At 36.1% G+C, this 17,639-nt stretch overlaps 1 protein-coding gene across 2 annotated transcripts in view; it reads left to right on the top strand.

Annotated features, from left to right (window-relative positions):
* Nucleotides 1–15,897, top strand: part of LOC136871664 (CREB-regulated transcription coactivator 1) — a 473,088-nt gene extending 457,191 nt beyond the window's left edge. For both annotated transcript variants that reach the window (XM_067145158.2, XM_067145157.2), the window contains 2 exons: nt 9,046–9,244; nt 13,481–15,897. In XM_067145158.2, coding sequence (XP_067001259.2) covers nt 9,046–9,244; nt 13,481–13,707 — 426 coding nt within the window. In that variant the 3' untranslated portion in view covers nt 13,708–15,897. The remainder of the gene's footprint in view (nt 1–9,045; nt 9,245–13,480) is intronic.
* Nucleotides 15,898–17,639: the final 1,742 nt, after the last annotated feature.

Consider the following 17,639-nt stretch of genomic DNA (forward strand, 5'->3'; position numbering starts at 1 on the left):
AACATCATAGAAACCTGCCCCCACCCTACACGTACGCTGCAACAATACACCACAAATACTGGCACATTCAACCTCTAAGCTCTCAGAGGAACGTCTTCCTTAATTCCAATTTTATATCTATTGTCAAGCTGAATATGTTTACTACACCCTCAACAAAGTGATTCTTTATCTACCATGTTCATCTCACACTTGGATTCAAATATGCATTGTACCAGTTTGGATATGTTGAACCCTGTCTCATACTTACGCTGCGCTTGACTTATATGGCACCTGATGAAGAAACCTACAAATTTTAATGATTTAACTGCCAATTTTACCGTGTACCACGAAAAGTTGAATATGTTATTTGTATTTGAAAATTTTATTTTATGAGTCCTTATATGAATTATAGCTTTTGCATTCACCTTTCATGGACTGTTTTGAATTGACATTACTGAATATCTACAATTCGAACCTTCACTGCCAAGTCCATCTCGCAACATAAGTTCAGATGTCACGTGCAATTCTATGAGGCTATTAAATCCTAACTCACATTTGAACTACACTTGCACTGGTGCCATTCAACGAATGATTGAACGCAGACCTTTTGTGCCAAATCCATTACGAACCTACATTTTCGAGTGTGTCTCATGTATTTTTTGCATTTATCGAATCCAAACTCACGCTTGTGCAATTCTTGTCTCACCCTTTACAGCTGTTTTTTGAATTGGCGCTTATTGAATAAGTGATTTCAATCCCTAAGTGCCAAATTTCACCTCAACCCAAATATGTTTTATAATGTTATGTACATTTTTGAGAAGATTGTGTTTATTGAAATATAACCTATGTTTTGTACTACACTCGCGGCTGGCAACATTCAATGGAAGTGTGTCTGAAATAATTTAAATCTCCAATGCCAATCATCTCGTACTTCTGCATGGTTTTGTTACAGTTTATATGTTTATAGGTTTTTTTGTTTAAGTGATCATGTTATCTCATGTTTATACAATTTTGACTCACCCTTCATGACCACTTTGAAACTGCCATTGTACTTCGCGTCTTCATGTTCTTACATAAAATCAGCTTCATGGTCCGTATCGCACTTCAATAGATTCACAATTAAGTATTTATTTATTTTCCACCTAGTCGATACAATGATTGCTTAAGGCAATTTTTAATGGTCAAAAGTGGTACATGTTTCGTATATTATCAACATCTTCAGCCACATAACACTGTTTAGATGAAAAATATATAAAATTGACAAAGTAATGCTTTAGAGGAAGTGACCTTAAAATTAACATAAGATTGACAAGATTAAAACAAACAAATAACTCAAGAGAAAATATATAAATTATTTCTACAATCTTGTCAATCTTATGTTAATTTTAAGGTCACTTCCTCTAAAGCATTACTTTGTCAATTTTATATATTTTTCATCTAAACAGTGTTATGTGGCTGAAGATGTTGATAATATACGAAACATGTACCACTTTTGACCATTAAAAATTGCCTTAAGCAATCATTGTATCGACTAGGTGGAAAATAAATAAATACTTAATTGTGAATCTTCATGTTCTCTCATTTAATTCACACTAATGTAACACCTTGTAATATAAATGTCTACATGCTAGCCTATTTCCCACATTTTGGCTGAAGATGACGCCAAACAGCGTCGAAACTAGTTCCAAGTGCAAATATATGTTGTAAATAAACTATAACATTTATTTGTATTGAAAAGGTGGACCCTTTTAAGTTTCCTATCTTCCATCATTATCATCATCGTTGTTTCTCCACTCCAGCAGATCGCAATGAACAAGCATCCTCCATAAACTTATATATTGCCACCACTTCTCTTCCAATGTCTTCTTCCATTTTGGGCTGCTCCTGGCCAGGTCTCTTTCTATCTGCTTTATCTAGGTCTGTCTTGTGGTCTTCTTCCATTGATGGCTAGAACCCTGCGCGTATATACAAAATAATATCCGCATCCGCACTTCCTTCATCCGCATCCGCGAATGGTTATCCGCGGATAATTTAAATATTTAACTACAGTATATTACACCAAATGTATTGAAATGGGTAGATCTGTTAACATAATACAATAGGCCTGACACCTGTCACCAGAACCCCAACTGTCGCAGGTTAATTAGGGATTTTCTCGCTTTCAAGGCTCTTTATATATAATCACTATGCCCCGATACCAATGTCAAGGGTTGCCTAATCTCATGCAAAAACCTGAGTGAAAATCAATAAATGTCATTATTTAGAAATTGACAGCAAAATTATCCACACTGCCATACAGTTTGTATCTGCCAAGACACTAACTTCGCTGATATCCGCATCCGTGCAGGGCTCTATAATAATAATAATAATAATAATAATAATAATAATAATAATATTTGTTTTACGTCCCACTAACTACTTTTTAAGGTCTTCGGAGACGCCGAGGTGCCGGAATTTAGTCCCGCAGGAGTTCTTTTACGTGCCAGTAAATCTACCGACACGGGGCTGTCGTATTTGAGCACCTTCAAATACCACCGGACTGATCCAGGATCGAACCTGCCAAGTTGGGGTTAGAAGGCCAGCGCCTTAACCGTCTGAGCCACTCAGTCCAGCAGCAGGGCTCTATTGATGGCTGGAAAGTCACATTCAGCTTATGGATATATGCTATAAGTTGACAATAATGTACAGGTTTAAATCAAATACTATATTAAAATAAGAAGCAAGTAGAAGAGGAACTTGTGGTGTGAAGTTTACAGCCACTCATGTCAGCAGAGTTGCTACACAGTTCTTCACATTTCTTGAGCTCTATATAAAATTTCTGTATCGTATGAAGCAGATTTTTATTTTTAACTGAAACACAAGAATCATCATGACTGAAATGGTTTGGCCACATGAGAATGGAATCAATAAGAACAGCCAAAGCTTACTTTGAAAAAAAAAAAAAGAAAAAAAATAGTTGCATGTGTGCAGGGAAGTAGAAGCACTCCACTAATAATAATAATAATAATAATAATAATAATAATAATAATAATAATAATAATAGAGCGTCTGTGACTTCATTCTAGCAACACTTCAATATTATTTCATTTCATCTAGCTTTAATCATTGCCCCAGAGGATCCAACTGGCTTCTGCACCCGGCACTATTCCTAACCTTGTCGCTAGTTGGGGGATTTATTAATTGCATGCTTGACTTTGTCAAATGACTGGAAACAGGTGGTAGATTTTAATTTTCAACAATAATAATAATAATAATAATAATAATAATAATAATAATAATAATAATAATAATAATAATCCTATGGTCTCAGTTATTGTGATGCAGGTCTTCTGAACTTGTGCTATTCAGGCAACCTACCTACCAGTTTCAACATTCCAATTGTGTTGCTATCTAGCAATGAAAGTGGAATTCTACTAGAACACATACACACATACATACATACATACATACATACATACATACATACATACATACATACATACATACATACATACAAACATCCATCTTCATTATAGACTATTATGCCTTTCAGCATTCACTCAGCAAGCCTCTGTGAATTTACTAACCACCGCCACAATCCTCTGTTTGTAACTAGTTCTTTGGCCTCATTTTATTCTATACTTCTTATACTCCTTATCTTTAAATCATTTAAAACTGAGTCTAACCATTGTCATCTTGGTCTCCCTCTACTTCTCTTGCCCTCCAAAACAGAGCCCATTTTTCTCCTAGGTAAACTACCCTCCTCCATTCACCTTACATGACCCCACCAGCAAAGTTGGTTTATGGGTACAGCTCTATCCATCGAGTTAATTCCTATCTTATCCTTTATCCATTCATTCAGAGTACCCTGCTGCCATTGTTCCCACCTGTTTATACCAGCAATCATTCTCGCTACTTTCATGTCTGTTATTTCTAACCTATGAATAAGATAACCTGATTCCACACAACTTTCACTCCCATAAAGCAAAGTTAGTCTGAAAACAGACCGATGTAAAGTTAGTTTCATCCGGGAGCTGACTTCCTTCTTACAAAATACTGTGGATCACATCTGCGAGCTCACTGCATTAGCTTTGCTGCACCTTGATTCATTCTTACGTATATTACCATCCTGGTAGACCACGCATCCTAAATACTTGAACTGCCTGTTCCAGTTTTGTATCCCCAATCTGACATTCATTTCTCTTGGATTTCTTACCTATTGAAATCAATTTAGTCTTGGAAAGGCTAATTTTAATACCATACTTGCCACACCTATTTCAAGTGAAGCAGATACGATGGCTGAGTTAATTTAATTTTGTCAGGTAACACTGAAACCACCACCAGTGATCTTGAACATGTCAACTACATGGACATACAGTGCCATGTTTTTTGACTGTCCTACAAAAATCGGTTACCTTTGTGCAGATACAACCTGCTAACTTGAGATCTCAAGTCAGACACTCTACCACTGATCCTCTGAGGCATCTTCCTCTATACATGAGATTCCTGTAAAAGATATTTTGAATTGCAATGAAATTCTGCAAGTTGTTAAAGTAATTGATACATATCTCCCATACTTAAATTTGTGTTATGGTGATCCAGTATACATCATATGAAATGAATTTCATTTTTGTCCTTATTGATGATTTATCACTATCAACAAGGATGAGGTCACCTATTGAATACTGTATATAATATGTTAATATTATTTATTTCATTGTGACTACTTTAGACTCTTGTATTGGGTCATCTTCAGCCTTAAATTATAAATGTAAAAGAACATTAAATGTAACTTGAAAACACTAACGCCTAATATAACACTATTGGCATGTCGTTGAAGCATTGATGAAACATGTTATTGGTTACGCATGAGTCCATTAAATTTGATGTCTCTTGCATATCTGTCCAACACTTGTGTGTCACTTTTTCTTTTAAGGAAATTATAGTCTTGATATAGAACAGTACATTATTATGATGTCCGTTTGGGGTAGCTTTTATCTTGCTTTATTGTTCATGCATTATTGCTACATTATTATGATGTCCGTTTGGTGAAGCTTTCATCTTGCATTATTGTTCATTGCATTATTGCTACACCGCAACATGTTTCATCGATGCTTTAAGACATGTCGATTGTGTTATATTAGGCGTTAGTGTTTTCAAGTTACATTTAATGTTCTTTTACATTTATAATTTAAGGCTGAAGATGACCCAATACAAGAGTCTAAAGTAGTCACAATGAAATAAATAATATTAACATATTATATACAGTATTCAATAGGTGACCTCATCCTTGTTGATAGTGATAAATCATCAATAAGGACAAAAATGAAATTCATTTCATATGATGTATACTGGATCACCATAACACAAATTTAAGTATGGGAGATATGTATATGTGTTTTCAACTTACATTTAATGTTCTTTTCCATTTATAATTTAAGGCTGAAGATGACCCAATACAAGGGTCAAAACCAGTCCCAATGTAATAAATAATATTAACATATTAGGACTCTTCCTCCGGCCCCGCAGTGTAGGGGACAACGTGTCCGCCTGTCACCTGGCAGCCCCGGGTTTGATTCCCGGATGGGTCAGGGGCTTTTAATTGTAAATGATTAATATCCCTGGCCTGGGGACTGGGTGTTTGTGTCGTCCTTAATGTACCTTACTTCACATTCAACACTTTACGCTTCCGCCATTTACATAATACACGCAGGTTTCTCACATTCGGTGCTAGTAGGGGCAAAAGATCTAAGTTGAGATACCAGTTGGTACATGCCAGTGGTTAGGTACAAGTCCATCATCAATCATATGAGGCAATGGATCCCTTGTGCCAGCAGAGTACAGTTCAGGCTGCTGGTGGAGATATCCTCATATAGGGACTGTTCGCACGAGATGGCATTGTCCCTCACCGGCAAACATTACAAGAATCTGCTGGTAGATCATGTTCACCCCTTTGTTTGCCTCCAGCACCCTGCAGGCAACCTGTACCTACAGCAAGACAATGTTTCAGCCCATTGCTCCCAAATTGTGGCTGACTGGTTTGCTGACCACTCGACAGATGTGAAGATGCTTGCCTGGCCCCTGAGGAGCCCCGATCTCGATCATATTTAGCACATCTGAGATGCTAATCAGAGGGTTGTATGTGCTATGGACCTTACTCCGACCAACCTCCATAGATTATGGAAGATAGAGGATTTAATACAACATTTAAAAGGAGATGAGAATTGTATTGTGTTGGGAGACTGTAATGCCAGGGAAGAGAATGTTGTGTAGTAGAAGCGTATGAACTGAGACACAGGAATGAAAAAAGAGGCTGGTTGGTAGAATTCTGCACCAATCATAATTTAGTCCTCGCTAATACTCGGTTCAGAACCTACTAATGACAGCTGTATATGTGGACAAGACCTAGAGACACTGTAAGGTATCAAATAGACTTCATTTTGATTGGGCAGAGATTCAGAAATCAGGTGTTGGATTGCAAGACCTGTCCAGGAGCAGACTTTAGACTCTTGACCTCAACTTGATGATCATGAAATACCACCTGAAGTTGGAGAAAATGAAAGGAAGGAATGTAATGAGATAAAAGGTAGAGAAGTTGAAAGAAAAAAGAGTGAAGGATTCTTTCTAGGAACATGTTCTGTAAGGACTACATGAAAAGGCTGAAAGAAATAGTGGATAAAGAATGGGCAGTGCTGGAGAATGAGATCAATACGGCTGCTGAAGGAAAATTTGGAAGGGAGGCAAGATCATGTAAGAGTCAATGGACAACGCAGGAGATACTAGACCTGATTGATGAATGGTGGAAGTACAAGAATGCAAAACATAAGGAGGGCAGGAAAGGATACAGGCATCTAAAGAATGAAGTAGGTAGAAAGTGCAGGACAACTGAGGAAGAACGGCCGAAAGAGAAGTCCAAGAATGTTCAAGGTTGTAGGAAAGGTAGATGCTGCATATATGAACATCAAGTGAACCTCTGGAGAAAGGAAAACTAGGTGTATGAATATTTAGATCTCAGAATGAAATGTACTTCTAGAGAGAGCAGACAAGGCAGAAGGAAGACAGGAACATACTGAACAGTTGCATCAAGGGAAAGAAGTATAGATGATAAGATTCAGGAACAGGAAGAGGCTGTTGATGCCGATGAAATGGGAGACCCAATTTTGAGGTCAGGATTTGACAGAAGATTGAGAGTCCTAAATAAGAACAAGGCAACTGAAATTGATGATATACTCTCAGAATTACTGAATATCTCAGGAGAAACCAGCATGGAGATGTTATTTCATTTAGTGTGTAAAATGTATCGTAGAGAAGTGTCATCTGATTTTAAAAAGAATGTTATACTTAGTCCCTTGAAAGCAAGTGCACTGATAAGTGTAAAAACTACTGCACCATTAGTTTAGTATCTCACGCTTGCAAAATTTTAACACATTTCATTTACCAGAGAATGGAGAGATAAGTTGAAGCTGAGTTGGGAGAATATCAGTTTGGCTTCAGAAGATATGTAGGAACACGCAAAGCAATCCTGATCTTACAGGATGAAATAAAGTAGGACAAACCCATGTACATGGTATTCTTAGATGTAGAAAAGGCATTCTATAATATTGATTGGACTAAGCTATTGGAGATTCTTTAGGCAATCGGGATCTAATACTGAGAAAGAAGGATTATCTACAGTCTGTATAAAAATTGATCTGTAATGATGAGAATGGAAGGCTATAAGAAGAAAGCAGCAATTCAGAAAGGAGTGGGACAGGGCTGCAGTTTATTCCCTATACTTTTCAATATAGAAGTGGTAACGAAAATCAAAGAGGAATTTGGAAAATAAATCAGAAGCCGAGGAGAGGAAGTCAAAACTTTTAGATTTGCCAGTTTATTAATATTTTATCAGAGTCTGCAGGTCAGATTAAATTGCTGAATTGTATGGACACAGTCTTGCAGAAGGAGCATAAGATGAAAATAAATAAATAAACAAAGAAATAAATCCAAAACAAAAATAATGGAATGAAGTCAGGTGATGCAGGAAATTATAGATTAGGAAATGACGTCTTAAAGGAAGTTGATGAGTATTGCTATTTGGGGTGTTGAATAACTAATAAAGACAGAATTAAGGAGGACATAAAATGTAGACTGGCACAAGCACGAAAAGCCTTTCTTCAGAAAAGAAATTTGCTCACTTCGAACATTGACATACGAATTGGAAAGATGTTTTTTAAGACAGTAATATCAAGCTCGATGGTTGTTGTCGCTGAATTGCGGCCAGTATCCAGTATTCGGGAGATAGTGGCTTTGAACCCCAATGTCGACAGCCCTGAAGATGGATTTCTGTGGTTTCCCATTTTCACAGCAGGCAAATGCTGTACCTCAATTAAAGCCACGGCTGCTTCCTTCCCACTCCAAGCCTCTTCATGTCCCATCGTTGGATTTATCGACGTAAAACAACTTGTAAAATGAAGACGGTCATTTCAAACTTGGTTTCTTATGGAAGTAAAAGAGGACAGTATCTAGCTCATTAGAAGCTTTTAAAATGTGGTGTTGCAGAAGAATGCTTAAGGTTAGATGGGTAGATTGAATCATGAATGAAGAGATACTGAATCGAATTGGTGAGAGGAAAATGACTTGGTGAAATTTGACCAAAAGGATAGAATGATAGGGCACATCTTAGGACAGCCTCGACTTTTTCAGTTAGTTTTTGAGGGAAGTGTAGGTGGTAGGAGTGGTAAAGGTAGACTAAACCATGAATATGGCAAACTGATCAGAGTAGATGTAGGATTTAGTAGTTACATAGAAATGAAAAAATTACCACAGGATAGGGTGGCATGGAGAGCTACATAAAACTAGTCCATGGACTATGACCAAGACAACAATTGTTTTCAATTTATTGCATTGTAAATGTTTCATAATATAAGGTGGGGAATAATGATACAACATTAAATGGTGAATATATCTGAGAGTTATATTTCTCCTGCTTTGTATTTATTGTACTTTGAATTTTGAATTAGAAATATGAATATTATAAAAATAGTCAATGTCTTTGGACCGTATTCTCTTACTGTGTATAATCATATAGCATAAATACCTTGACTTCAGGCAATGAGCAGTCCAGATGATGGGATGACGCAGGTGGGGAGCCAAGAACTGACAACTGACCCTGGTTATTATAGCCAGTCTCCTTCACAACTGCAGTACAACCGTCCAGTGACTATGAACCCTAGTGGAGGTAGCACGCAACAGACCACCCCTCAGACTCCCAACACTCCTTCCAGTATTCCTGACATCATTCTTACAGGTAAGTTAATTGATAGTTTTGATTCACTCTAATAATATTTTTCAGCTAAGGGGGATATCAGCTGAATACATTTGAGTAACGTATGGCTTTGGGATAACAGATTCTGCAGTGATGGTTTGTGATGAATTGTGATAGTCTCCAGAGTCAGAACACTGTGTAACTAGACTACAATATTTGAAGTTGATGAGCATGGAAAATTGCATACCACTGTAATATGTGGGAACTCTTCTCCAGTCATTATGACAGATATTATTTTCACCTTTCCTGTCCATGTCTCGTAAGTAATTTAATTACTAGGGGAAGGTTGAAAGATTGATTTAAATATATTTTCATTATTATCAAGACCAGAATGTCAGATGAGTACTTAGTTGGGTTTCCTAGGAGTGATGGGGGCTCAAATTCACCATCAAGGCAATACGACAGTCTAATACTACGAGGGATAAGAAGGAATAGTAAAGACTTACTGAAATAGTTGTAAAAATGAAGCCTAAGTTTCAGATAGTGAGCAGCTTGTCTGCCCAGGGTGGCATGGCTGAAATATAGTGAAGTGTGAACAGTACAACAGGAAAGAGTTAGTGTAGGTTTTCTACTGGAGGCTGAAGGGTCTGATGTGTACAGTTATACTGATTCAGTGATCGTGGAGGTGGAAATCTAAATTGAGGAGAGTGAAATAGCAACAAAAACAAGCAAGCTCAGAGTTTTACATGACTGTTCATATGTTGATAATATCTTATTTGCTTGGAAATCGAACCATAGGAATGAGACTTCACTTCAAAAATTGAATGTTCGTTGTCCAACACTCAGCTATCACACCCCCTGAAGGAGAGTGAGAGAGAGCTACAGAAGCAAGAGGATGTTTTCTACATCAATTAAGGAATAAAGGGCGACATGTTACATAAATCAACTGCTGGAACTTACCTGCATAAGGAAGGCATGACTAATCATAATTATAGCTGTTACCTTACTCTCCTCTGGTTTGTTCTCTCTATTAATGTGTTTCAGCAGTAATAACTGTAGTTCGATTCTTATAAATTGTGCAATTATTGAAGACCTTCCCCGGCCCTGAAGTGTTTCCTAAACTTCATAAAAATTTGAAACATAGTACTGTACTTAAAGATTTGAAGGCATTTTCTAAGCCTGAAAATAACATAAATGGAGGATTAAAGTGTATGTGCTGAGTGGGGTTACCCAATGGACCCATATGATGTGAGGATTATTGTAAAACAATATCTTGATTCTCGTGGGAAGATCGCAAAGAAGTTCAGAGACAATATGCCTGGCCGGGACTTCATTTTTAGTTTTCTAAAGCAGCACAAGGAGAAATTATCACTGCGTGTGAGCCAGAACATAAAGAGAGTATGAGCACAAGTGACCCCTAATACTGTTAAAGAATACTTGGACAAACTGGAAAAAGAATTGGTTGATGTCCCTCTATCTAATATAGTGAATTTTGACAAAACAAACTTATCAGATGATCTTGGGAAAAGGAAGATTATTTCCAGGCGAGGATGCAAATATCCTGAAAGGGTATTGAATCAAAGTAAATCGGCCACTTCAGTCATGTTTGCAGCTGCTGCGGATGGAACACTCTTACCACCTTATGTTGTATATAAGGCAACAAATTTGTATCGGTCTTGGACTGAAGGGGGGCCGAAGGGAACAAGATACAATCGTACCAGGTCAGGATGGTTCGACTCATTTTGCTTTGATGACTGGGTCAAATATATTGCTCTTCATTACTTTTCTAAGCTTCAAGGAAATAAAATACTGATTGGAGATAATCTTTTGTCACACCTTTCAGTAGAGTCTATAAAAATGTGTGGAGACCATAATATAGCTTCATATTCTTACAGAGTAATTCAGCGCATTAATTATTATGTCTAGTACTTATTGTATTATACTGAAACTCCAGACAGTCCAACAGTGTGATATTCCATCTACACTATCAGCCAAAGGCATGTAACTCTTGGATGTTTTCAGAGGATATGAATTTAATGAACGCTGAATTAAGTTATCATTGATAATAAATATTATTATTATTATTATTATTATTATTATTATTATTATTATTATTATTATTATTATTATTATTATTATTATTATTATTATTATTATTCAGGATGTGGTCGCAGATGTGAACTATGTCGCACAAGTGCCGTGGCCCTCTTTTATGGCCAGATGCCCTTCCTGACTCCAACCCTATGAGGAGGGGTTTTTATTATTGTGTATTTCTGTGGTGGTAGGTAGTGTTGTGTTTATTTGGACAAACACAAACAACTAGTTCCCGAGTCGGTTGAGTAAACCAGGAATGGTTAAAATTTCTGACCTTGCTGGGTATTAAACCCGGGGCCCTGTAAACCTGTCTCTCATCCAAACCAGGGGAGATGCGAGCATGTATATTAAAAGATGTTTTCTTGTCACATTTATATTGACACCTGACAACCAACCTATGCAAGATATATGCAAGTGCCTATTATTTATCTCTCTTATTTCCATAGCAAAAATTAGAGTGTGTGATATGTGGGATGGTGAGATATACTTGAGTGAATGTGGTGGTTAGGTTTTCATAACTTACATACCAATGTTACATTATAAGTGTTCATAGGTGAGAAAGTTGGGAACATCTCTATAATAATTTGTTATGTAACCAAGTCTTTTCAAGCAATTTTTACTTATTTATTCAATACAATATGATCTTTGAAGTTCATTGTAATTGTGATTTATATATTTAAATAGATATCTTTCTTTAAATTCAAGTTGTTTCATTTATATTTTGTACAAATTGAGTTCATGAATGAGCTTTCACAGTAAGTCCAGTTACAGTTCTGAAATACAACCTGTGTCTAAAAAGTTTGGTGAATGGTTGCCTAGGTTGTACACCGTGCTACTTCGGACGATGTGCTCGTGTATACGCATTGCGAGACATAACACCAAGTGCCCCCTATCGGTCAACTCAACACAGTTAAATGGAGTTCAACGCTGCAACACATCACACAGAGTCATTGTGAGGACTCGTGTCATTGCACAATGGAGTGCAAAACGGAGCAACGCGTTAACATGATGTTTTGCTTCCACCTAGGCAAAACGGCAACAGAAACACACACAATGTTAGTGCAAGTTCACCATGCTCAAGCAGTGAGTAAAAAGTGCATTTTTGACTGGTTTAAACGCTTTTGAGATGGAAAGGAAGGTGTTGAGGATGAGGCGCGTTCGGGTCGACCAACCACAAGCACATTTTACGGACAACATCGAACGAGTGCGACAGATGCTTGTGAATGATCGGCAACTATCCTTACGAATGATAGCAGATGAAGTGGGTGTAGGCAATGTTCACGAATATTTAAAAAACCAAAGATTTTTGCCCGGTTTGTACCGCACAACCTTACGGATGAGCAGAAGCAAACTTGGATGGAAATGTCGGGAGATTTCATTGACGTTTGTGACCAAAATCCAGAGGTGTTGGAAACCATCATTACAGGAGACGAGTCATGGTGCTACCATTATCATTTGGAGACCAAGAGACAGTCAATGGCGTGATGTTCAGCGTCTTCTCCGCCTCCCAAAAAAAGTCGGCGCACCAAGTCCAAGATTAAGACAATGCTGATCACCTTTTTCGACAACAATGGTGTCATTCATCATGAATTTGTACCCCTGGGTACACCTGTCAACGCGGAATTCTACGAGGCAGTTTTGAAACGGCTACTGCAATGCATCAGGCGGGTTCGGCCTGAACTGTACTGGAGTGGACAGCGGAAGCTCCTCCACGACAATGCCCGTCCGCACACCGTGATCCTCATGACCCAGATTCTTGCTGAACGACAGGTGACTGTCCTTCCACACCCTCTGTATTCTGTGGTTTTGGCGCCGGCAGATTTTGTTTTTGTTCTGCCCTCTTAAATTAGCCCTGAAAGGCCACCGGTTCGACAGTGTAGCAGGTATCCAACAACGCATGACAAGGGTTCTCCGGGAGATGCCAAAAGAAGCGTTTTCTGCCAGCTTCCAGCAGCTTTACAGTCGATGTCAAAAATATGTTGTAGCTAATGGAGATTACTTTGAAGGCCAGTAAAGGAGTTTTGTGTGTAACTTACGTTGTCTTTATTTCATGAGACCATTCACTGAACTTTTCAGACACAAGTTGTAGTTCTCCAATGTTAGATTATGTGACCTATTAATTATAAAGAAAAGCCAGTTTAGTGAATTCAGTGCTAATGAGTGCATATCTTATCTTCCTTACAGACTTCTCCTCTAGTACTGGTGATGACCTCTCTAGACATGAATTTGTGAAGGATTTGGGTTCAGCTATGTCAGGCTCATTTGACACAGACTTATTTCCTACAGATGAGACTTTACGGGAAGGTTTGGATCCAATTGATTTTGCTGGTCTACAGATGTTAACAGACCCTGACATGAATGTAATTACGGACCCTTCAACAGAAGATAATTTCCGATTAGACAGGTTGTAGTAGTGGTATGATGATAAACTGTCAGATAAGTGTTTGTGTGGTTGTGTGTTTGAGGTGAGTGACTGTTCCCATTGTGTGCCATTCGTAGTGTTTCAAATGGGGTGAACGTGATTCATCACTCAGCTTGGCAGACAACATGTAGTAGACCCTTCAAATTATAAAGAGCTGATCTTTTTATATTTTTTTAAGAAGCTTTACCAAATACAGAAGACAAAATTGATCCTGTCAGTGAGATTAACATTCCTTAAATTTGAATACCGTATTAATAATGTTTTTTTCTTTCTTTTTTCATTGTGGATTGTGGTAAGCATGTCGTGTTTTCAGTGATAAATTCTGCGTTCTCTATATGTTTGTCAATTAGTATCCACCATAAGCTGCTACTTTTAAGTTGGGTTTATTTCATGTTTTCTGTTATTGCGTGACTACAAAATTGTCACCCTCTACAAGTCATAAGATTTGTGTACTGCAGTAGAAGACTTACGAAGATTTTCCTGGCTAATTGTGTGTTAAAGTGGAAAGGAATCCTCATTGTGCTAGACACTCTCCGATATAGAGTGCATTGCAAATCTGAATACGGGGCTTCATTAAAATAAATGTTGCATAGCGTACTGCAGAAGAGATGTCACTATAATGTACCTTAAACCAATGCAATTTTTAAGCAAGACTTCAATCAGAAGCTGACAGTTGTTGATGGTGTTTTCCACAAAACTCATAAATTAGGGATGAGAGGATGACTGTATTGCTTTTAGTTTTGAGATGAATTTTGGCATAGAGTAATTGAAATAGTGCCAATGTATAAAAAGAGACTCCTAGTGGTAATAAGAGACTGGGGAGAAGACTTGGGGAGTCAGGTTGTTGAAAAAAAAAAGAAACCTACTTTTTATCTACAGTGTTGTTTCACCAACCTGGCTGGGTAGTGTGTGCTTACCCCATCTTTTTCCTATATTATCCTAGTGATTTAAGTATTGTTTTTAATGAGGTGTATGAATATAGCCATTGCTGATTTTTTAAATGTGAACATTACAGAACTGTCAGTTTTCTCTAATTTACTGTTTATATCGTGTAATTCATCAGTTTTTAACTCACACTGTCATCTCTTGGTATTTTAGAGAATGGTTGTGAGACTTCCATTTAGAACTTGGGAAAAGCACATAGCTCTTTTTTTATGTCTTATCCATTATGAAATTAAATAAATAAATAATCCAAAATTGGATGTGATATTATGAAAATGAAAAGCATTAGAGTTCATGAAAGTGTGTGAATATTATTGAAGTTTCTTAAAATAATAGGATTAGATTTTGTACCTTTTAATGCAAGTTCTTATTTAATTGTAACTTTGATATACAAACATATTATGTGTAGTATTATGGTGCATTATTGTCTCTCACCATAAAGTATATGCTTTTCCCATATTTGTTCCATTTTAATAGAAAGTGCATTATTCTTGAAATCTTGTCAAAGTGTCAGATATTTTTAGAATGGAATACATTAATTTTTTCCCCAAAATCTTCATGCCATTTTGTTCTTCGAAGTGAGAAAATTGAAGCAATGGTGAATTTCAATTAGCCTTGATATAACTCCTCTTATCTGTGATCAAAATCAGGCTACCTATGAATCAAAGTACGCCTAAAAATACACCATTAAATGGACCAGTTTAAGATTTTACACGTGTTCCTAATTTCATAGTTAGAATATTCTAGTTACATGATCATTTACAGTGTTTTTTAAGTTTTTGTTTGCAGTCTTCACATCCCTAATTTTGTTTTGTTTCCCCATTGTTGAGAAATTTTAATTTATAATTTTTTAAATGTAGATGAGTGCCATGACATGTGATATATGTTAATGAATTCAGAACTGCCTGTGTGAACTCTTTCCTCTGGTCAGGTATTTTTTCTTACTCCATAAACTTGGCACTTCTACTAAGAAAATGCTCAAATTTTGTAGTCCTCTCTTTTGCTATTTTTCTTTGTACACAATAGAACATCTTACTAGAGTCCCTTCTCTTTATTTTTTGTTTGTTCTTTCATTGATGGCTTATTAATAATGGCCAAGGTCAAATACCATTGTTCTATGCATGAAACGCACAGGTTTATCGTTATGGATTGATGAAAAGACACAGATGACCAGTTTTGTATTCATCTGTTGTACATTATTCAGTGGTATATTACAAGTGATAATTTTCTTGTGTTACTGTGTTAGTTGTTATTTCTTTCCCATGCTCTCAGTTTTCTGTGGAAACTTAGTTTCCATAATTACTGTGTTATTGGCTGTTGTATGGAAGTTTATATGTGAATACAATTATCAGTTAAAAGTAATATTTAAATAATATACTGTGTTGAAAAATGAATTTATTTTTATAAACTATATAAATTTTTATTGATTTTTTTTGTTTTTACTTTTTGCAGAATATTCTTTATTCTCAGAATGACATGTGTTGTTGGCATTGCATGCAGGTATCTTTTATGCCCTCATTCCTTGTTAAAATATCTCCTCAGAATTTTCAGACGTTTGGCTTGTTATGAAGTGCTGCACACTTTTTAAGAGGTTCGGTAAATGTATTTTGACTTTCTAAAAAAACATTCATGGCTGTTGTCTGAAACATAATGTGCAATAGATAGTTACATACATACATACATACATACATACATACATACATACATACACATTCACATACATACACAAATACATAAAGAAGGATGAAGAACGCACAAATTTAACTATGTTATATCTGTTACATCAATTATTATAGTACATTATGTATATAATAGTTCTCAAGTACCATTATATTCGAGTATATTAATATTAAAGATCATTAGATTATGAATTCATGTGAAACTAGCATAAGTCCTTAAAATGCTCTACCAAATGAGTATAGATACTGTTTTTGATAAATCTGTATGATTACTGAGAACGCATGTCAGTATCCAGTCATTTCTTGATTATTTTTTTTCCCTTAAAGAGTGGTACACTTTGTATATAAAAGTCCCAGTTTATAAAATGATCGCATAAGTCATTGTGAAGTTAGAGTTTTATATTACCGTTGTTATATTGTTGACTATAGCATCATACGATGTATTTTTTTTATTTTTTCGTTAAAATTTCTAAATTATTTTAATTATTGCTAAAAGCAACTAATAAGATTTGTATGTAAAATATTGCATTTGGAAAATTTCAGTACATGGTTTGCTGGACCATGTAGAAGGCAGTTGTCTCACTTTACTCTTTATGCTCCATGATGGGGAAATAAAAAATAGCAAAGAATATTCTTGCAGTCCTATTATTTAACTAACTATATGTCCATTTATTCTAAGAACTGTTCTTAAGAACTAGTCTTTTATGTCTTCTCATATGTTCAGTTAAGAATAATAGATGAACACACCTAATATATTTAAGTTTTCAGAGCGATCCCTTGCTTTACAGGCTGTATTGAGAATAGCAGATTGTTCATATTTTATAGCACTGTCCTCTTTCTGACTCCTTCCTCCAAAATGTTTATGGAAAACTGACTTTAAATTTAACTTCATTTTGCTCTTTTTCTTGAACATTTTCAAATATATATATACCTATTTTTCATGCTAGGGTGTCTTATATGTGAAAAGAACTTTGATAGATATTTCAATTAAAATGTAGCATTAAGTACCCTTCAGGCCTTAAATGAAAAAATCTATGAATTGTAAAATAAATTTCTATCTGTTAAAGGAATTAGCATCAGTGAAGCTGGGAATTTATTGAATAACTGATTCATACAAGATACCGACATTTGAGGAAAAGGAGTATAAGCTTGTTAAATGTCAAAAGTAAAACTGTAAAAAATTGGCTGTCCATTATCATTTGTGAATAATTTATTATGCTAAACCATCAGTATTTTCTATTATTTTGGATGTTACCAATCTGATCAAATTTCATACATATTGTGAAGTTGCAGAATGTTC

This window comes from Anabrus simplex, chromosome 4, assembly GCF_040414725.1.
Source record: "Anabrus simplex isolate iqAnaSimp1 chromosome 4, ASM4041472v1, whole genome shotgun sequence".
Lineage (NCBI taxonomy): Eukaryota > Metazoa > Arthropoda > Insecta > Orthoptera > Tettigoniidae > Anabrus > Anabrus simplex.